Source organism: Silurus aristotelis, assembly GCF_946808225.1.
Source record: "Silurus aristotelis genome assembly, chromosome: 2".
NCBI lineage: Eukaryota > Metazoa > Chordata > Actinopteri > Siluriformes > Siluridae > Silurus > Silurus aristotelis.
The window spans coordinates 28,556,391-28,579,540 of record NC_139575.1 but is presented as its reverse complement, the minus strand read 5'-3'; the positions used below and the strand labels follow the sequence as shown (position 1 = coordinate 28,579,540).

General features: G+C 33.2%; 2 protein-coding genes across 9 annotated transcripts in view; one reads left to right on the top strand and one right to left on the bottom strand.

The window, feature by feature from the left end:
- Positions 1-4,689: 4,689 nt before the first annotated feature.
- The window catches only part of rbpjl (recombination signal binding protein for immunoglobulin kappa J region-like), a 19,520-nt gene continuing 1,059 nt past the window's right edge, over positions 4,690-23,150 (bottom strand). For 4 of the 5 annotated variants that reach the window (XM_083533355.1, XM_083533352.1, XM_083533356.1 and 1 more), the window contains 11 exons: positions 22,075-22,192; positions 18,433-18,567; positions 17,960-18,018; positions 17,701-17,816; positions 17,210-17,384; positions 16,071-16,208; positions 13,623-13,735; positions 12,588-12,728; positions 9,229-9,384; positions 7,053-7,156; positions 4,690-5,907 (listed from right to left, as the gene is read on the bottom strand). In XM_083533355.1, coding sequence (XP_083389481.1) covers positions 5,634-5,907; positions 7,053-7,156; positions 9,229-9,384; positions 12,588-12,728; positions 13,623-13,735; positions 16,071-16,208; positions 17,210-17,384; positions 17,701-17,816; positions 17,960-18,018; positions 18,433-18,567; positions 22,075-22,115 — 1,452 coding nt within the window. In that variant the 5' untranslated portion in view covers positions 22,116-22,192 and the 3' untranslated portion in view covers positions 4,690-5,633. The remainder of the gene's footprint in view (positions 5,908-7,052; positions 7,157-9,228; positions 9,385-12,587; positions 12,729-13,622; positions 13,736-16,070; positions 16,209-17,209; positions 17,385-17,700; positions 17,817-17,959; positions 18,019-18,432; positions 18,568-22,074; positions 22,193-23,150) is intronic. The other variant, XM_083533353.1, reaches the window with a different exon arrangement.
- The window catches only part of matn4 (matrilin 4), a 24,005-nt gene continuing 19,379 nt past the window's right edge, over positions 18,525-23,150 (top strand). For 2 of the 4 annotated variants that reach the window (XM_083532618.1, XM_083532617.1), the window contains exon 1: positions 21,850-22,124. The gene's annotated coding sequence lies outside the window, so the exon portion shown is untranslated. Of the gene's footprint in view, positions 18,592-21,848; positions 22,125-23,150 lie in introns of those variants that run through there. The other 2 variants (XM_083532616.1, XM_083532619.1) reach the window with 2 other exon arrangements.

Below are 23,150 nucleotides of genomic sequence, written 5' to 3'. Positions count from 1 at the left end.
TTTGTGATTAATTCATTTTATGCTGAATAACTTCACATAAAATAATATCAGAAATTAAATTACAAGAAAACGTTCAATTTACAAATTTCAAATCTATTTTTATCAACATATTATTTACAATATAATATGCAATTTGTCTGGGTAAAACATAACTTTTACTGATTTTAGAGTTGATTTATTCAAATATTATTATACAATTTTATTAAATGTCTGCATTGTATTTTATTTTTGACAAAATTTATTAAAGTAATATGAACTTCTGTCAATCCAATTATTCTTAAGTCATCTTCACTCTATTCAGACACAAACTTAATCAATACTTTTTTGTGTTTAAGGCAATTAAATATTACTAATGGTCAATACTAATTTTATGTGTCAGTAACATATTCTGTAGTTATATATACAGGTAGTCGTCAACTTACGACCACGATTGGGACCGACATACCGGTCGTAAGATTCGGTCGTATGTAGAGTAGGCTATATGTACAGTACTGTGAAATTATGCCGGAAGCTGGTAAAAAAATAACGTACGCCGCGGCTAGCGATTGTGGTCATAAACTTGAATACTACCTGTATTTTTAATATATATATATATATATATATATATATATATATATATATATATATATATATATATATATATATATATATATTTTTTTTTTTACAATTAACATTTTAATCCAGTTGATTTTACTGTAAAGAATATTATGTGATTTTTATGTGATTATTATGTGTATAAAATGTATTCTCGAATTATACACTATGTAATTTGACCTCTCACACTAACTCTCACAGACTGTTTCTGTTGTGTCTCTTACTTTTCTGAAAAATAAAAATTTAATTATTAACCTTCAGCTGTTAATGATAATAAATTATATGCTATTTTTCACATTCAGGAATATCGTATGTGTCTGTAAAGCATTTAGATTGTAAGTTTTTAAAATAATTTTATTGTTATTTATTCAATATATATTATTTGTACAAATTAAACTCTAGATAGAATTGCAGTATTTTACATTTAAAATAAAAAGTAGACTGTATAAGAAAAAAAAACACTTAAATATGACATGTCAACAATACAGACAGATAAATTTACAGATTTAATTTTTTCACAGCTCATATAAATATAAAATTTGCAGAATAATATATGATTTGATTTGATTATTGATTAGATTCTTGAATGGAAAGATGTTTAGATGAAAAGATAATAATATGTGCATATATATATTAATAATGTTCTTTTCATCTAATCTATAACCACACATGACCTTATAATCTCATCATTTTACTTTACCTTCCACACATGTACCTCCTAGGAGCCCTTGCATTTACTCTACAACTCTGAAAGGTTAGGCCTGTGTGTGTGCGTGTCCATCTGAGTGAGTGCATATACATGTCCATGTGGGGCTTAATGCATGTGACCACATGTGTGCAGCTGAGTGAAGCCAGTAGTGAAGCTTATTGACTTTGGGGAAGGAAGGAGGTTCCCTTAGGAATATAGCAAAAGAGCTGCACAGAAGTAAAGTGAAGGAAGAGGGGAAATCTGGAGGCTCCTTTCAGGATTCAAACTTCCCCTTCCCCTCTCCTTTCTCTTTTAAAACCTGCCAGTAGCCTATAGAACATATTGAGAGTGCATGCAATTACCATTACAAAATGATAACAGACTTTCTTCTAAATTTATATAGGCTCGCTACAAAAAAAATACAGAAATAAAACTCATACACCCCACAAGAAATGATTTTTCCAAACAGTAGCACTTTGAGTGCACTAGCACTAGACACATTGTCGATCAGAGCACAGTTTCCAGAACAAAATATAAATAGCTAAATTTTGTTTGGCCACATTTGGCCTCTAATGATTCAACTTTTTATTTTTAAACTTTTTAAACTTTTTATTTTTGCTATACACAGTGTTAACATCATCTGCATTGTCTGATCCATTTCCTTTTTCTGGTAGACAATGATCTCTGTTTTATCTGTGGACTGGAGGAATGGTAATAAATTGGGAGGAAATGTGACTAGATTCGTGACTGAACATCAAATAATCATGTGACCATAGGATGCAACATTATTATGCTTGTGTGAATAGTAAAAAATGCTACATTCTTGTTTAAAAATGCCTGGTTATATAAAAAGTAATGAAATACTGAAACTGTAAATGTATGTTATTTACTAAAATATATAAAGCAGTGCACAGTACCTTTTTTTTACTGTTGATTTTATTTTGCCCATTTCATGTTGATGACTTGATGTTGATGATCCTTTATGGACTCTTAGCAACTCTTAGCATTGAATAATGAAAAACAAAGCAGCATTAAACACACTCTGTGCTTTTAAACACTTGCCTCAGGAGAACAAAAGTTAAAAGACACTTGCACTAATCTTTACATCCACCTGTTTTGCAAAAACACTATTTTCAGGATAGTGAAAAGCACTCATCCCATGCTTGTTCATGACTGAAAGAATAACAAAGCATATTCACTTATGATACCACCTTGCTCTACTAACAGGACAAATAAAGAATTTATAATTGATTGTTTTATTCATTATAGATCCTTTTTTGCTATAAATAATGAGACAACAATCTGCATTGTTTTACTTGTTTCCTTTCCTGCTTTTTGATTTTATATTTAAGTATAGCTTTTATCTTTGCGAACTAGCGAACAGCATATATCCAGCGTTTGTACTGTATAACACAAAGAATAATTGTTAATAATGTCAATATATAGGTATTATAATGTGATGCTGATGGTTATTGGATTTGAGGATAACCATATGTCTGTAAATATATGTCCATATATCTACCAATATATCCCTGATCAGGGAACCAACCCCAGTCATTAGTGTTGCTCGGATAAATGGGGAGGGTTGCGTTAGGAAGGGCATCCAGCGTAAAAACGTGCCAAATCGAACATGCGGATCATGAATAAGGATGATCCGCTATGGCGACCCCTAATGGGAGAAGCCGAAAGAAAGTTTATATCTACCAATGATTGTTATCTCACCAAGAAAGATCTTTAATATTTTGTAACTAAAAATAGTGGAGCTTCAGAGTAGACAGCAAGGTTTGATGTTGTAGTATTGTCTAGGTATAAAAACATGTTTACTGTCTCTGTCGCATGCCAGTAAATTTTTTTTACTCGATTTTGCAAAATATCTGTGCCAAGCTTGTGGAAAAAAGTGTTCTCAGACATATCAGACATCTTTCACAGTAAGAAAATAGCCCAGAATTTTCCCCTGATCATCTGGCCCCAGGAATCCATGTCAATCATTAGCTTAATTCACTCTTCGCTTGTTGGTTTAGGAGAGTGGTGATGTATAAGAGGAACACAGAGATAACCAGAACAAAAGCCTTTTATGTGCACAGGATAGACGCTCTGAGATCTAAGGGAAAGAAATCATAGACATACGAGGTGCATGTTCCCTTAACACAGCTCAGATAAAATCATTTTATATATGTTGCTACAAGCAGCAGAATCAAAAGTCAATTGTAATTCTTTTTTTTCTTTTTTTTTTTTTGTATTTTTCTCTAGGTTACATAAAGGGTGAAATCATTTAACCCAACAGTCTTTTATCTTGCCGTTTCTCTACATAAAGTCAACTGAAGTAAATACACATTTTGCAGCTATCAGACTGATGGAAATATAAAAGAGTCTGTGCCTGCTTAACACACTTACACATGCTTAGCTATTATCAATAAAGGAATCAAATTCCTTTAAAATCACCTGAAAAACAACAAAAAAACCCCACCAAAGAATAGTACACTCTTGTAGAGAGGATGAAAGGTTTGCAGCCTTTGGTAGAAATTTCTTTGCTTTTAGTGTTGTTTCAAGATAACATGTGAATGTCCCCCTCATGCCTTTCTACTACAGTATTTAATTTAGATTTTAATAGTTGGTATGAAGGGGTTTTATTTAATGATGCATGTGTGTGTGGCTGGAAAACCCACAATGACTGAGGGAAACATGAAACACTTTACCAGAGACTGACCAAAATAGTGTGAGTGTAGACTGTCTGTGTAGGCTGTGCCACGTTTATTCATTTCCAGAACCCACTCCGAGGGTTCCTGTTCTGCACTGAATTCTGTGCTGCTCCTTTCACCACCCAGTTTGCCTTTAAATGGTAAAACTATTTCAGCAGCAATGGAAGCTTCTGTGAGGAGCTTTCAGACTCTCTCAATGCTCAATTCATTCACTGTGGTTTACAATCTTTACTTTTATGCTCTGTTATATGCTATAAAATTGTGAGTCTGTTTTTTCAGACTTGATTGAAGACTGACACCAAAAAGTTTATTTTATAAACTCAGCTTATCTTTGGAAAAAAGATTTATTGAGGACAGGGTTGCAGTGGATCGGGATCCAATCCCAGTAACAGTGAATGAGATGATCGATATGTTTTGTTTTCATTGTGTGCCATTTTAAAGCCCATCAACCTATTTCTTGTCATGGCTTTTTGACATACCACTGGTGTATCATTTACTAGCTATAATGCATCACAGATAAAGCTAATAATGAGCAAGGCAACAGAAGCCAACAAGAAGTATGGGGCTAATGTGGATAAGACAGAGGGAATCAGCGATGTAAACATGACTTAGTACAGAGACATTCCTGATCACCTGATCATCATCTTTTTTTCTCTGCTTGTGTTTTATATAGTCTTTGCTCATCCTGGATATATTAATTAGGTAAAAAAAATTTAATTGTTTTGTATTAATATATTAATGTAAGTAAAAGTAAAAGTGTAGTCATTACTTCAAATTTGACTTTTAAAACATGATTATCTGTACTTCTACTTGAGTGAATGATGTGTGTCCTTCTGCCAGCTCTGTGGGGTACTGAGTGATGATTAATAATAAAAAAAAAATTCGTAACATAAAAAAAAAAAAAAAAACATGAAGCGGGTCTGAATACTTCCTGGATGCACTGTAACTTTTGCACAATAAATTAGCTGCACAAATAAAAATATCACAGTTGTTTTCGTATGGTTTAAAAATTTATCAACATAGATTTCTGGCTACTTTATGAAAAGGGTAGTTTCTCTTTAAAGAGTAGTAAATAAGTTTTTTTTACATTGCTTTCTACGCACATATTCATTAATAGTGTCAATAATTTTGGAGAAGAAAAAAACAATTACAATTCCCATGATCAAACATTACATCTCCATTACATGATAAGTACTCTTGTTCACAACAACTAGCTTATTAACGGAACTTTTTGTGTTAGCCTTAATCCCACAAATAACCCATATTCTACTTGTGTCATTCTGAAATCTTGCTCCAGCACTGCACCTATAATGATTCCAGGCTGTTTTGTGATTTTTTTCAATTTCTACAGTCAGTTGCATGAATGTTTGTGAATACCTAAACTGTAAAAGTAACATTTAATATAAAGTAATCTTCTCAAAAAATAATTAAAGCAAAATTTAACTTAAGGTATTTCCATTTGCTAAAGTTGCAGTCTTTTGCAGATTAATTGGTCTTGAGAATGCTTTGTTATTTATGTTATTTTTTTTTTCCTTTTTTTTTTTAGGTTCCCACATATGCCCAGCTTATTGTAAAACATGGACAAAACGAAAACACGTTACATGAGTTTGTAAAATTAGTTCTAGGTTTTTGTATTTTACATTTAGTCTCTGTCAGCTCTGCATAAACAAGTGAAAATTGGTTCTTGTGAACTCCTGGTGTATAGTGTCAATGAGTGTGTCTGAGTTGGCAGCCCTCTCAGCAGTTGCACATGGCTGAGAAGCAGAGCTGTGCTCAGGTGTATATGTGAATGTGAATGAGCTTCTGTAGATCATCCCATCCAATCGTATCAGAGACAAAGGTACTGTGATGGGCTGCCTGAACCACCGCCACTCTCCACCAAACACTGAAATGTCAGGCACAACACACACCAAAGACCTCGGACTTCTAACAACAGAAAACAGAAAGAGTTAAAAGAATAAAGGTATAAAATAATATTAATGTAAAAAAAAAAAATATTAATATAAGATTACATTTATGTTATTATGGTAAAAATGAAATAATTACAGTGACATTCACCAAATATTATTGATTTATATATGTAAATAGTACAACATACATCAAAATTTACTGTAGTCATTGCCTCACAATTGTCATTAAGTATAATAATTTGCACGGATGAAAATTATTCAGAAAAATCCCAGGGTATTAATTTTTAGTTGGTCCCTTATCAACATTAATTAATCACTTATTAAGCTGTAAAACATCTTTTAAACATAAATAAACCTTAGCACTGGGTATGTATCTAATATATATGCTAGCAGTTAACAAACACCTAAAAAAAAAAAAAGAAAATTGACACCAACAAGCATAATCTTCTTGATAAATCAGAATATGTTAAGATTATGTCTCTCTACTGCCTCAGGCCTTGACTGATCACATCCTATGACGACTTCACCCCTATTTTATTCACCACGCATTGGCTCACAGTAAAAACTTGCACTGACTATAAAACAATATTATAAATTTTTTCATAGACTGAATGGTCTTACTGAATGGTCTCACGCAGTACTTGAGTAAACTGTTTACTCTATTAGTATTAGTCTATTATGAGCCACCACACCTACTTCGATCAAAAGGTGGAGGTAATAAATAACTCTCACTCTCAGTTGACTGCAGAGTGGCTAGTTGACTTTTATCCCAGAGCTCCCTAATGTATGTGCAGCCTCCCTGGCTCTCCCTTTTTGATCATGCAAAGATGGCTCCATATGAACAACTTAAAAATGCATGAACTAACTCTGAAACTTATCTAAGGCACATCTATATTATAGCTTGTTCTGAGGCAAATATGCAAATTCCCTTGTATAATAAAAAAACGCAGTCCTTATTTACCCACAGTATATTACTTTTCTTCGATAAAGTGTTATACACGAATGGCAATACTGTTTATTGTTTAACCAAAAGACTACTTGTCTTGAATTGTTGCTTGTTAACATTTTTTTTCCCAAATAAGGACAGCTTCATATGATAAATTCTACATGTTCATATTGGCAAGAGAAAGACATTAGACAAACAGTAGATAATGTCTTTACCTGAACATAGTTTCAGCCTCCATGTTTCCAAACCAGACCTTTATGTAAGGGCTGAAGTTTTCTCCATGGAGCTCTAACATGGCCACATGGCCTCCTCCATTCAACTACAACATAGAATTGGTTAAATGCAACAAAGGAGAGAACAAATATCAGAGAACAAAAAGCAAAAGCAACAAAAGTTTATTTCTATAGCACTTTTCACAACAGACATTGTCTCAAAGCAACTTTACAGAAATCAACAGTTAAGGTGAACAGTGTGCATTTATCCCTGATGAGCAAGCCATGGTGACTGTGGCAAGGAAAAACTCCCTTTAATGTCATGTGCAGAGGTGGCAAAAGTACACACATCCATTACTTAAGTAGAAGTACAGATACTCATGTTTTAAAATACTCGGGTAAAAGTTAAAGTACTGATTATACCTTTTTACTTAAGTGAAAGTAAAGAAGTCTTGGCTCTGACATGTACTTAAGTAAAAAGTAGTTATTACTTCTACCTGTTTTAGCTGTTAACTGGACCTCACATCATATTAATATTAGGTAGCTAGCTAGCTAGCTGGATAGATAGATAGATAGATAGATAGATAGATAGATAGATAGATAGATAGATAGATAGATAGATAGATAGATAGATAGATAGATAGATAGATAGATAGATAGATAGATAGATTGAACTTTATTGTCATTGCATAGTACACAGCAACGAAATGCAGTTTGGCATCTACCAGAAGTGCAAAAAGTAGCAATCGTGCAAATAGTGCAGATAAATATGTAGCATATTTACAGCATGTGATATATATGTAAGCATATGTACAGTGATTAAATATAAAGGCTATAACAGTGCAGAGATGTGTGGACATCATTAAGAGCCTTTGCTATGTTTCCACACGGACAGTTAATACGGTGATACCGGTGAAAGTGTTGTTTTTATCTCTATGATCAATAAGGACAGTAATTTATGTTCGTGTTGACATTATGAGGGAAAAACCCACAAAACGCCACCTAGAGGGTTAATTGTGTAAAACATGGCGGATTTGGTGTTTGATTTGAGACTTGGCGCAGAAATAAAACAAAAGTTTACTGATTTAAAATATTTTTCAGTGAAGTTTATTTATTTATTTTATATCTAAGTTAAGAAGGGACGTCGTGAATAAGTGTATATTTATTTATTTATTTATATTTTTTTATAAAAAATGGTAAAAACAGAAATGTGCGCTGAATTGAGCGCGTTAATACAGTTTAGTGCCATTTAAAATAATTTTAATTTTGACAGCCAAATAATTAAAAATGTTGTTACCTAATGAATGTATCCAGGCTAAACATCCACATATAGAACACAAGCAGAGAAAAGATGATGATCATGAATGTGTCTGTTCTCAGTCATGTTTACATCACTGACTCCCTCTGTCTCATCCACGTTAACCCCAAACTTCTTACTGCCTTCTGCCTGCTGATTCTTAGCTTTGTAAACTAGTGGTGAGTGAGATTCAGGACTTTATACACCAGCGGATTGAAAAAGACGGGAAATTGGTTGTTCGGCTGAAATTGGCGCGCAGTGAAAAGAAAAATTTTATCAATGGAAAAAAACAAATCAATGGATTAAAACTAAAGTAACGAGCCGGTTTTAAAAATGTAAGAAGAAAAAAGTACAGATATTTGTGTAAAAATGTAATGAGTAAAAGTAAAAATTTGTCTTAAAAAAAAAAAAAAAGTGGAGTAAAGTATAGATACCAGAAAAATCTACTTAAGTACAGTAACAAAGTATTTGTACTTCGTTACTTCCCACCTCTGGTCATGTGGAAAGTAGGGGCTTGGTCATGGCATGGAATTCTGGGAGATTCAGTTTATGGGGAAAGTGGGTGATGTTGCATTCATTTAAGGTAATATAAAGAAATTTTATTTGGTCAGTATTCGAATCAAATGAAAGTGGAAAGTTGAAAGAACTTTAACTTGACTATACAGTATTCTACTAGTTAATTAGTTAACTGGTATTATGGGGTTATTTTAATATATTTATGTATTTGTTTGATATTAATGTCTAAGTTATTTATATAATACCATTTAGTTGTTGAATAAATAGGGTCATAGTAATTTGCCTTATTAGGAATAGTTGTTTAATTTTATAGTGTTATGTTTAACCAACATAAAATGTTTAATTGGTTTATAAATAATTGCTGACCTCCAGTCCATTAATGACAGGGATGGGGCTGATGACAGTTGGGCTACTGGTTAGGATTTCACTGAAGGTGTACTCAACAACCTCTGTTCCAGTGATGGTCCAACATGAACCATCATTCAACAGTTCTCGATTACTCTCCTTTGGACATGGAGAAGCCTGAAAAAAATGGCAATTGAAGAATCATTGCATTATTTACAAAACCTACAGTAAACTGTAGACAATATACAATATATACAAGAAATACAAATTATTATAAATAGATAAATAATGTATGCTTTTTGAGCAAACATATTTATGATGTTTTCAAGCTCCCCATTTTAGAAATATTAGAAACAATTTTGAAGGTTAGGCAATATAAGAGAAACAGACAACCTTTAGCACCACATTATGAATGAAATGTCAGATAAAAATTGAATACGTTATGATAAATTTTATTTAAATGTTTTTAGAGCATTTTGATACAGTTTACATTAGTAGTTCTATTTCATCCTCCTTAACTTCTAAGAGTGCTGAAAATCACCTTGTTCATAGCATTACACATTGTGTAATATTATGAACTGATGATAAGAAACTTTTCCTTTTTTTTGTATTGTTTCACAGATATTGTGGACCATATCTATACCACAAAGAGTTATGCACAGGTTATAAACTTTTTTTTAAATCTCTTCTGTTTCTGTTAATGTACTTTTTTGTTTTATTCCCTGTTTTCTTTTTTTAGATTACAATAGAAAAATCTGGCATCCAGTAGTTTCAATAGGCCTCCCCTGCAATTCTATGCTAATCATACATCATTCTCGAAAAACTTGCAGTCATTTTTCCCTCTCTCTTTTATTAGTGCAATTTACCTGTAATCTGCCGTCTGTTGGTTTAAGTCTGCCGTCTGTTGGTTTATTGCTTGGTTAGGCCTATGGGTCTGTCCTGCTAGCATGTTTATGTGTTTATGCTAGCCTCTATGTGCTCATGGCCTTGGAAATAAGTATTTAAAGACACTGTGTATGACTCTGGTGTCTCTATATAGGAAAATGTATAACTTGGAATTAACTTAAGTAACTTTAGTATAATACTGCACATGTCATTCAGCATAGTCCTATAAGTGTTGTATTATCTTTCTTTTGTGGGAAAATAAAAAATGCTAAATCTGCAGCCATGCCTCAGTCTTCCAAGCTGATAATGACCTAGAAACTTAACTATTGTGGCAATTCCTAAAATTGCAGCAGCCCAATTTAAAGAAAGAAATGTGCTTTATATGTGTCATGTGTACTTTACAGCACAGTGAAATTCTTTCTCTCCATATACCAGCGATGTTAGGAAGATGGAGTCACCCTCTATCATGATAATAGATAACAAATAGCATTTGTTGCAAATATGGCTATGACATTTACAGTACCAAGATTTAATTGAAATATTTATTGCAATAAAAATGGAACTTATGATTGGCAACATGTTACCTGCCTTACAGCTAAGAATAAAATCTACATCATCACTCCAATTTGTAGTCATTTGCACCCTTTCATTTGCTACATAGGTTATTCTAAGTTGTAATCAAGATACCATGTCTCCCTATATGGCCAGTGGACCTTTGCATTAACTCAGAAATAAGTTCACATATTACTGAAGCAGTCCACACATGCAGGTTACATTGACTAAGAATTCTAGCCACCCCGCCATCCATAACAAGACATTTCAAGGCAGACTGCCATGTGCTTTTCTGACTTCTGTTAAGATTGTTAGTACTGATGATAGTGGCCACAGTGAGATACAAGATTTCCAGACCTCTGTTTCTTCATACTATCTGAATTCAGCAATGCATGACCCAAATAAAATACCTTTATTTCCAGTGGTGGACAAAGTACACAAAGCATGTACTTGAGAAAAATTTTAGATACAGACAGTAAAATATTACTCCAGTTAAAGTAATAGTGCTCCTTTTAACCTATCACTTGAGTGACAAGTTAAAAGTACAAAAGTATTTGTCTTCAAATGTTAAGTATCCAAGTACTATGATTTATTATAGCTATAATGTCATATTTTTTATCACAAGACTGTTGCTTAATCAACTCAGTTTAAGTGAAAAGACTCTAATGTTGCTAAGAGTAACATTAGAGTCTTTTCACTTACACTGAGTTGATTATGCAACACTGGTTAATATCTAATAAATTATCATGAGCCCAAAACCTTCTTTTCAAGACTTCACGCAAATAAGGCCACAGGTGTTGTAGCGAGTTAAAGTCAAGGGTTTCTTCCATCATTTATTACACTCAAAATGTTCTGCTTGATGTTGAACTGACACTGAACTGTATGTTCATGCTAATTGGATACCACCAAGCGGCAATGGTGGTTCTAGCTTGAATGACGCCTAGGCGAACCATGCAATGATCCAACACCTCCTATCCTTGCTATATTACATCCTATAAATTATATCCTATCCCCCAATACATACTATATTATACTATCCTCATAACGAGATGAGCGATAGAGCTGCATACAATTCTAATTGACGTAACATCACCCAACCCCCGCCACTACTTTCTGAGTGTGAGTGAGTAAACTTCTGTGGGCGGTAGGTGCACACTCCAAATCCTGACCAGGTTCATTGACCGTGACGTGATATAATAATTGAAGCAACCATGATGCTGCACTGGGCGGCTGCACATGTTGCCAATGCCGAAATTCGTCACTACCAAAATCAAAACTAGTTTAAAACAGGCCGTGCGCTCTACCCTTATTGGTGGCTTGCTGCGTGATTTACCAGTTAAGTTTTTATCCGCTAATGAATAAAAAGGAACAACTAGTTTTGCGAAATGTAGTTGAATAAAAAGTCCAAAAGATATTTAACTTTGAAATGTAGTAAAGTTTAAGTAAAAGTCTCCCCAAACTGAAATACTTGAGTAAAGCACAGATACGCGAAAAAAATATTTAAGTAGGAATAACAAATTACATTTACTTTGTTACTGTCCACCACTGTTAATTTCCCGGTCCTCTTTTTGCCGATACATATTAGTAGCTTGCTCCATGAGCACTTTCAAATGGAAGACAACATCCTACTTCAGTTCACCTGTGCTTGTGATTTTACAAACTGAGCAAACACTATAATAGGCAAGACACAACAGTGCACTGATCTTTTATGTCTTTATAAGGAAGCTATTCTGGAATAGTGTGCACATTTTTAATATTTACAAGTTGCACTAGATTTTATTTCCCTGACAGGATCTTCATGGTTCATAACATTTGAATACAATATATATATATATATATATATATATATATATATATATATATATATATATATATATATATATATGAATTAGAATTTTATTTACATGTTCCTTAACCCTTGTGCATTTTGAGTGTTAATTCACCTGGTACTGTAAGATTTTTTCATTGGAGAGGCAGAGGTACATGTGCTTGCTGTTTCTGAGTTGAAATGCACATTTATGAAGCTGGGACACTGGTTCATCTATATCCAGGCATGCTTGCTGTTTGTTCACCTTACGTATCACCTTATACAGAAAAAAAATTGCACTTTAGTCACAGCCATAACATTCAGCAAGAAAACCTCACACTTATGGAGTGCAATTCACTTCATAGTCAATTATCTGTGAGCCCTTGACCACAACACCCATATGTGGACTATCCCTAAACAGAATTAGAAGCCTCAATGTGCTGTATAGTTTTCTCTGCATTAGAACTTAGGATCCTAGGCCAAAAATGTTCCAGGATGACACAAAACCACCTTCCATAAAGCCATGGTTTACTAAAGATAGAGTACAGAAATTTAAACGACCTGCATTGAACCCTGACCCCACTCAAGATCTACAGGAATGTTGACTGTGCCCCAGACCTCCTCAACCAACAACAGTCCTGACTTCAATGCTCTTGTGACTAAATGTGCAAACCCACACAACCACATTTTAAAATCTATTGGAAAGCATCCCAGTGAGTAGAAATTATTTTAACAGCAAAGGGAGATTACCTCTACATTAAATCTTTTGTCCATTTTGTGTAGAAAGTAATTCCACAAAGTTCTATAATTAATATTTTCTGCTTTATATGTTTCAACCTTTGAGGAGTTTGTTATTTTAACCTTCTGACAAGAATAATTCTATTTCTTCCTTTCTACTACATTTCATTTAGTGCTACAGGTGACCTTTCATCACACAAATCACTTTTGGCTGGGTTTAGACTAGCCCAATTGGGGCCCCACGTAAACCAACATTTAAAATACATTAGCAAATGGTGTGGGCTGCCATTATTATTCTATTAATGTGCTCAGTTTTTAGGAAGTTCTAAGATTTAATCCAGGTTTTATAACAAATTATACATTTAGCCACTCAGAAATCTGTAAAAAACAAACAACACCCCCCCCCCCCCCCCCCCAGAATTTATATGCATACCATGGGTGGCAGTGCAACTCCTGAAATGGTGCATACCAGCTGAACCACACAGCCATAACAGATATAGCTTTCACACACAGAGTAATCACTGCGGTCAGTCTGCTGATCCTCCACTTCAGAGAGAGAGAGAGAAAGAAAGCTGTGTAATCAGTGATGGTCCACTGCTAAATTTTTTGCACAGCACTTTTTATGTTTTTGAAACATGCATACTTGCTCACAAATGTATTTTTTTATTGTACATAAAATAAATAACACAAGCAGTTTTCATTTTTAATGGGATTTTATTATTAACCCCTACATAACATCTTGACATTATGGAGGTTGAGTCTAATAGAATATTTAAAACTTAATTGAACTAAAAATTTGATATTTTGGTTGTTTTACAGGGCAAATTCCAGCTTTGTCATGTGTCTGGAAATCTAATTTTATTATTAAAAAATTATTATTAAAATTATTTTTATTTTTTTTATTGATTACCTTTATGTATTGACATATTGCATACCATCACCAATTTGGATTAACCATGATAAAATGTTATGGAACACAACAAATTATGATTATAAGGCTGCAAAGGAAACCTAAATATCTTAGCTCATTACTGTCCAGGACTGATCTCGAGAACACATCACAAGGTGTGTACGGCAGTGGCATGTGGTACCTAGGCGTTCAGTGGGACTTACTCGACTTAATCCACCTCTTAATAACACCACTATCACATCGCAATAGAAACCATCAATATTATACAAAAACGCAATATAACAAAGCGTGGCATTACAGAGAGAGAGAGAGAGAGGTATTTCACATATGGGAGTCAATGCCATTTTACCGAAGAAACCAAGTTAAGACAACTCCAAACCTACGCAACTGTGCACCTACATCACCTGGAGCAGCTCAAAATCAATATTTGTCTAATAGCATGACAAAAACATTAAAAAATGGATTAAAATACAACATACTCATCAGAGATGCATACTAATAATTTGCACCGCTACTCAAAGGCTGTAAGCCACTGGTACCGCTCGTATTCACTGGACTGGAAGTGAAGAACAAACTCTTTCCCAGGATGAGACAAGCTAGCTAGCTTCAGGGTTGGCTGACCTCTCCTCACGATGTCTAGCTTTTCTTGAAAATGGATTTTTAAGTATCTCCGAGACCAAATCAAATTCTATTCCTCTGTAGGCATACAAAAAGTCTTACTCTGCTGTATTAATGTGTGCAGCATGCTACATACATATTTTGCAGTTGAACTTGGCTGTAACAGTTTCCCTCTGACCAACCAATCAGAGGACGGAAAAATGCTGATGCTATTCTGGGCCAACTAGCTGACCCTGTGAGGCGAATTTGAAATCTGATTGGTTAAAGAAACAGAGCCCATTTTTAAGGAGACTATGGTAAAATAAAAAACGCCAGCTGTACAGACTTTGAAGGCCCTGGGCAGATTAGATTAGCAATGTCCTTAGGCCTAATATATGTTCTAAAAGCAAAGAACAAAAATTTTCATTTTAACAAAAAAATATATATACCCCTAGATGTCTCAACAATGTTTGTTTTATGTTTAATGTAAAAAAAAAAAAAAAAAGAAAAAAAAGTGTGCTATAATTCCTCCCAAAAGAGTGTAGGCTGATGGTATCGCAAGTTTGCAACCTAGTGATCCATTGTTGATTTATTTTATAATTTTGCATATTGCCCTGGATAAGGGCATCTGCTTAATGCTGTAAATGTAGATGTATACCTTGTACAGAATATTTTTGTTCTACATAGCTAGGATTAACCTAAGTCAAAATACTTACCAGATTCTGTGTGCTATGACAAGATAGCTCTCATGATAAGGCTAAGTAATATATAATAAAATAGTGATCTTGCAGTGGCAATAAATATAGGTAAACATAGAGGTAAAAAGGGGACACATTTTCAAGCACCCTTTTTGACCAATAATGTGCCACTCTCTCATGGTGGTGGTATGATCAAGAGATTTCGAGCCAATGATATTTCATGACAAAACTGAGAAATGTTCCCAAGTCTGATAATGGATAAGAAATTAAAAAATACCATCACCAATCATCAGAGCTACATTAAAAAATCTGAAATTGTTTGTATACTGGCCTTCTATAGAACAACCCAAAGACATATTTTTTAGTTTAATTAAGATTTAAAATAATTTAGTACTTAACTTAATGTTTATAAGCTCAAAGTTTTTGGAAGGCATGAAAGAAGTCCAAAATCTTTACTATTGTTAAACATCTAGAGATGCATTGACTCACATAAGTTTGTTAATAGAATAATAATAATCCTGTCTTGTTTAATAAAATGAATTATTATGTGCCTGCTGTGGTAAAAATAATCTAAAATGTATTCATTTATAATTTATCTATACAATAAAGCCAAAAGTGCCTTTCCAAATCCCAAGTAATTATATTGAAAGAAAAAAACAGAAAACAAATGTCAGACCAAGAATGACAGTAAAAGCAGTCCATTGTCTGGCACTCGCCACAAAAGTTCCACCCTCCACTGCAAGGTAACGTGTACTGACTGTCTGAGACCTCAGGCGATTAAAAAGTGACACTCTTGAACCAGATGGGATACACACTGAAAACACATATATAGACATAAACAAAGTTAATCATACTGACAAACAGATACATGCCAACATCAGTGTCTGATACAGCAATGCCAAAGTCAAACAACTATTTTAGGCCACAAATTCATCTCATTGTATCTTTTACCCACCAGACGGTGAGGAATTCAACGTCACTTTGCCATCACTGAGACATTTAAAACACTTCTTTGTTTTCCTGAGATCTTTATGCAGGACAAAACTGCCAATGTCAATAAAAACTGACCTTAAGCGTATGTTTTAGGATCAAATGGCCAAAGGTCAAATGCTTCACTTTTTTGGGTTCTACAGCTTACCTTTTTAGGAACACGTTCGAAGGACTTGAATTTAGAATATCATTAAAATACTATATAGACTATACACCAATCATTCACTCACTTACCCACTCACCATGTTTGTCTCAGGGCAAAACTACAGTTATAAACACATTTAAGCTGCAAGAACATAATACTCTATGGAAAGTGGCGGATACAAAATAGTAAAATGTTTTTTTTCGTTTATAAAGTTGATTGATGTTATTTAATGTTTTATATCGGGAAAATACAGCATAACATATCTAAGTGTGAGTATGACATTATTGCTTTTAGGAGATCTGAATAAGTCAGTGAAACATTTGTGGAAAATATAGTTTATATTATATATACATACTGTATGCATAAATACAGTTTATATTATAATAATTCAAAACTCTAATTTCATCAGGTGTTATGACTGTCAGAGAAGAAAAACTAAATTGAAAATTTAAAAATGCATGTCAATATATTTGAGATTGTATTTATTTTATTGAATAATAAAGTTAAATTAAATACTCATTTTCTATCATCCCGCTACAACTGTTCTAAGTATTGCTGTATTTTAAACTTTTTTATATTCCAACTCTTTTACCTTCACATCATTGTAGATTTTGTCTGGACCTACAGTAGTCACAGACACAATTTAAAGAACTCTAGCGCACAATCAATCTCTGACTCACAATCTGCATTCTTCATGGATTGTCTTTTCTGTGATGGTTTGGAGATTACTTTAATAAGTCCACTTTGGAAAGAGCCGATCTCCTGCCCTCCACTGTGGAACAAACGAAGCAGCAAACGGAAGTGTTTCCTCTTATCTGTATCTGAGATATACAGTGTTTTGGCGCAGGCAAACATCTAAATATATAATTTAAGAAAAGAAAATATCAGCAAAGCAGTATACATTTCCCACACAAAATTTGTGCCTAAAATGATAAGACAGAAAGGAATCAAAGCAAATAATTTCATTCAAAATTATGTGTGCTGCATTTCAGAGCTTTTTTTTTTCAACACCCAATTAGTACCTAAGAGGTAATATCAGAGAAATGCCATCACAGTAAAAAGTAAGTGAAATGGCTATAAAAAGTTTTGAACTAGTTCCTTTGATATTTAATATTGTAAAGCCAGTTCTATGTCATTATATCTTTGAGCTTGGGTCTGAAGTATTATGTACCCTTCTTTCGGTTTGTTCTTCAAAGCTCAGCTTAAAGTTGTCTGCTTGTGTCCCAGGGGAGCCATCCAGACCCATATACCCCCACACACGACCACTAGAATCGTCGAGACCTGATGCTTGTGAAAGAATTCATAGCTATGTATTCATGTAAAAAAGCATTCTGTGTCTATAAAGTTGCTCAGTTAAAGATATCTGTTATGATCCACATCTCTTAATAAAGCAATCATGATTAAAAGACATAAATGACTAAATCACAAACCTTTAAGAAGATTCAACCCAGTTCCACAGAGATATACACAAGGAGGAGGACAGAAAAATCTGCATACACAGACTCCAAATTGCTAAAAATCCTAAATTATACACTTTCATGTCCTTAACTGATAAAATAACAAATACCTGACATACATGTTTGTCTTTTGTTTATTTTCCTTTATATTTTTTATTACTTACTAAAACCCAATCCTATACAATTACACATAATTTAGTCAAATAATACAGCAAATAAATAGTTCAAGTATAAATAATTACTTGTAATATATAATCTAGAGTGCATAATTAAACCTAAATGCAAATATTTCTTATACCTATGATGACATTAACTAAAACACATAACATAGCGTTTTAGGTCCATAATAAAAAAAAAAAATACACATAATGAATTTTACATAATGAAATACTAAAATTTGGAGAATTATGTTTTATTGTTAATTGTGTTATATAAGACATTCTTACCGTTTCTCATTTCCATAGGACTTCTGAGCCACTCTAGCATGGAGAATAAGCACTGATTGGTCAGGTCTGTACTGAAGGTACTGTGTCACAGAGTCTCTGCTTATTCTTGGCAATGAAGCAAAATTTTGATTCACCCTAAGGATGGAGACAATTTTTACAGTAAGTTGTGCTGGTCTAAGCATCTTAATAATACTTTCTCGTTATATTTTCACAAAATGGATAATTATTGTATAAATTCACTGAACAATTGGTGCAAAATAAGACAGAATGATATAATAATGTTTAATGACTTGGCTTTGAAGTGGCATCTGCAGGTCAATAATTGTGATCTCTGATGCACCAATTTTCTAAAAGTTACTGGTGCTTAGCATTTAGATGTTGTTATACAAGGGAGCACTGTTCTGTCACTAATCAGTGACATATAGCTACCATATAGTTATAAAGGTGGATTGCAACAAAGATTCTTCAGTCTTAGTGAGCTACCCTTATATGGAGCCATGTCTATTTGCTCTCTCACAGTTTTTACACAGTTTTATAATTGTGATTTCGATCATTTATGATACTTTTGTTTTCAAATAAGTATAATAATATTAATAATTAACAATATTAATACTGTAGCTAAAGAAAAATGAAAGAACAAACAAAAATCTGCTGCCAACATGTATAGTATTTCTGATTACTCATTGGTATGCACGAAAAAACAAATATATAGTCTAGTTAATCGCAAGTGAAAGTCAAGCCAACTATTGCATGAACCATAATTACAGCCATTTTACAAAGTCTCACCATTATTGCAAAAAAATAAGTAAGTGGTACTGACAAAGCTAAAGCAGCATTAAGAAACTCTCAGTACTCATTTATCTATGCACCCACAAATTACATGAAATACTGCATATCTCATGATAGCCATCTACTTAAACCTCAGCATGGCAGAAAGAGAACATATTTGTGGTAAAATATTAACAATTTCTGCTATATAACAATATGAAGATTCTGAAATTCTTTTGTATAAATCTCGTCCAGAAGTATAGCAGGTTATAGCATTTGTAAATCGTGTTACTAAAAAAAAAAAAAAGCACAAAAAACTAAAGACTAAATTCAAATATGAATTTTAACAAAGCTCCTGGACTGATCACTTTAAGAATTAATTTGGGCTTGTTGAGTTCGAATGTAAATACAGTTCCTTAATTGAGAGGGGGCTGGAGGGCGGGGGGGGGTATCAGGGACCCCCCATAAGGCATTAGAGACCCCCCATGACAAGTAAAAAATTAACTTAGTGGGGTGGCCAAGATAATTTTAGTAAAAAAATATATGAATTACACAACAACTGGGGACCCCCATAAGACTTGACTCAATTTGAGCACTGTGTGTACACACAAAGCAGAAACACAGCACAACAGGTCATTCATATGCTATATTACAGTACATTTACATATACAGCATTTAGCAAATGCCGTTATTCAAAGCGCCATTCAAGTTCTTTCAAGTGTCTATCAATAAATGCATCAACAATAATAACTTATTTAAAATAGACTCTCATAAATCACTGAGGGAAAGTTGAAAAAAAAATTACTGTTAACTTTAAGGTACTGTGTAATAAAAGAATAGGAACATAACCCATTAAAATTAGAAACCTGCTGTAATGATTTTAGCCTGAAACTAACTTTAAATAAAAAAAGCTAAATAAAAAAACCCTGTTATTTTGAGAATAAACTAGACTAGAAAATGCCATAACAAAAGTCAAAAGACAAGAAGCTTTTTTATTGTCATTCCAACCGAATATAGTTGATGCAGTACACAGTGAAATGAGACATTTCTTTAGAACCCTGGTCTTACATAAAACAACATAAAGCTACAGCACACAGCATAGAGCTATACAAACAGATACATACATTGTCATTGCTATTAAAGATAAGCTCAGCCACTCCATTATGGAAAATATAAAACAAACTAATAATAATAATAATAATAATAATAATAATAATAATAATAATAATAATAATAATAATAATAATAATTAATAGTAATAATAAATAGTTTACAGACACAAATCTGTAAATTTTAATAAAGAAAAGATAGAGAAAGAAAGAAAAAGCACAGTGAAATTCTTTCATGGCATATTACAGCATATTAGACTGGGGTCAGAGTGCAGGGTCTGCCATAATACAGCACACCTGGAACAGTTAAGGGCCTGGCTCAAGGGTTAAGGGCCTGGCTCAAGTGCCCAACAGTAACAGCTTGATAAACTGTCAACAGTAATAATACAAATAATAAAATTTTATTTGATCAAACATTTGGTCATGAATGTACTTTAAAGGAAATCATTTGAATAAAATATTTGAAAGAGAGTAAATATGGTAATAATCTGACTTTGATTATAAGAAGAGAAAAGAGGCACCACATAATGGCATACCAAAGAGAAGAGACAGAATTCCTTCATATTCTCTCATCCCCCAGAAAAGGAATGAATGAATGAATGAATGAATGAATGAATAAATAAATAAATGAATGAATGAAAAACTTGGACAGAGAAAGAGAGAAGTATACCTCCTCAGTAATCTGTGTTTTTGTTCCACTTTTACATTTGCATGTTTTCATTATTATGATTGTTTGTTCAAAATAATTTTCTGCTATTAATCAATTTTCTGCATTCACTTACATGAAATACCATGTTACAGATGTTCTGTGAATGGAACTACTTTAAATGTCATGTTTACTTTGTTTTACTACTTTAAATGCCTGATTTGATTTGTTTGTGTATATCTATGGTTGTAACTTTACAGATTTAGACAGACATTTGTAATGTTCATTGTCATTCATGTAACTATTACTGTGAACATTCAGTAGTCGCTTCCTATAGATCTACAGAAAGCATAAAAGATGGTCTTATAATATCTACAGTAACTACATATTTAATTTTTTTAAATACTAGAATACAAACACAGACACAGACAGAGCTGTCCTGGCTCTTAATGATTATTATTTATTTTATTCATTAATCTGTTATTTTTTATGACATATGCTACTACATAAGGAATTTGCCTTTTTGTGGTCACTGACCCCTTTAGCTGATAATAAGTATTATTAGTAGTTTTACTTGATTAGGCTTCAGATATTATGATCTTGCCGACACTGTACATCAGATTTTAATAAGGGTATTATTAGAGGTCTGTATCATATTCCAGTGTATGTAATAGATAACTTACCACTTTCTTTATTTTTTACTGAAGTAAATATTCGATTGTTTACATTTCCCTAATAACCGTCAATCGTGTTTATATAAGCGTGTGGTGGTATGTACTGGGTTTTGGGGAAGAAGAGAAGAAGAAGAAAAAGGAGAAAAAGTTTGAAAGGGGGTGGGTCCACATAACCTGCGCCACACATTTAATCCCAAACCAGTGTCCTGCAGATTCATTTTATGTCTTTCTTATGGATCATGCATTCTGAATACTAGTTTAGCTTTCTGAGAAGTTAATTTTATTGTGATTCTTAGTCATTTCTCTGCTCATTTTGATTTTATTTGAAAAAGAAGGACACTGTCCGATCGATTCCACGGGGGAACGGAGAGAGAGAGAGAGAGAGAGAGAGAGAGAGAGAGAGAGAGAGAGAGAGAGAGAGAGAGAGAGAGAGAGATTAGTCTACCTGTCCCATCTCGCCGGCTGTGTCTCATTTTCCCCCCGCATTTCGTCAAGGTGAGTGAGAGCTGATGCTTCACCTCTGCACACGTGCGAGGTCTCTACACATTCCTCATTCTGCAGACCTGAAACGAAACAGTTTTAGCTACTTTTTATATAAGGGATATTGCTGTATGAACTGAAATAAACTAATAACTGTACAAGGGAACTTTCGTAAATCAACAAGTTTTGTCAATCGTTTAATCTTTTGACTCGAGTGTAATGCTTGCTGCTATTTTATCAATCTGATCTGTACAAAATATTAAATTCTGCTCAGCTTGAACGCTCACGAGCACAGGACTCAATACAACAAAAGCTTTTGTCAAAAGCTAAAATCTTTTGACATGAAACGATTGCTGTTGAACATGTTTTATGGAAGAAAATCTTTTACGTTTATTTTTTTAAGACTACCAGATTCAAAGACTGGAATGTGTTGACGTTTTTTTTTTTCCTTTTAAGCTTGTGAAGAATAATGACCTTATTATATAATGCATTGATTGTCTATTTAAAGCATAATGAAAATCATGCAGAGTATAATATGGACTGCTTCTTAGAGCCTGTTTAAAACAGTCAAATCCGAAATCAGAAAATATTTAGCCATTTTTTATATTAATTTGTGTCTAGAATAGCCTATGCTGCACTATATGATATCAGAATATTTATTAATAAAGCATGTACAAATAATTGACATAATCGACAAGGTGGCTTAAATGTTTTGCAGTTAATCAAACATAATAAATGAATAAGACTCGTCACTGCTAAATATACACAAATCAAGTCTTGACTTGCCTATTACTACTTAATTGGTATTACTACTATTATAAGTCTTTTGTTTTATATTATATATATATATATATATATATATATATATCTCAAAGATGCATTTAGAAATTATGTGATCTACTACAGTTCTGTCATGCCCTTAATTTTATATAATGGTTCTGTGGCACCCATTGTTTTCACTAATACTAACTACTACTAGTATAATTTATTTTTAGAATTCAGACCCATATTGTCTTTGAGGTGCTCAGCTGTATTAGGTGG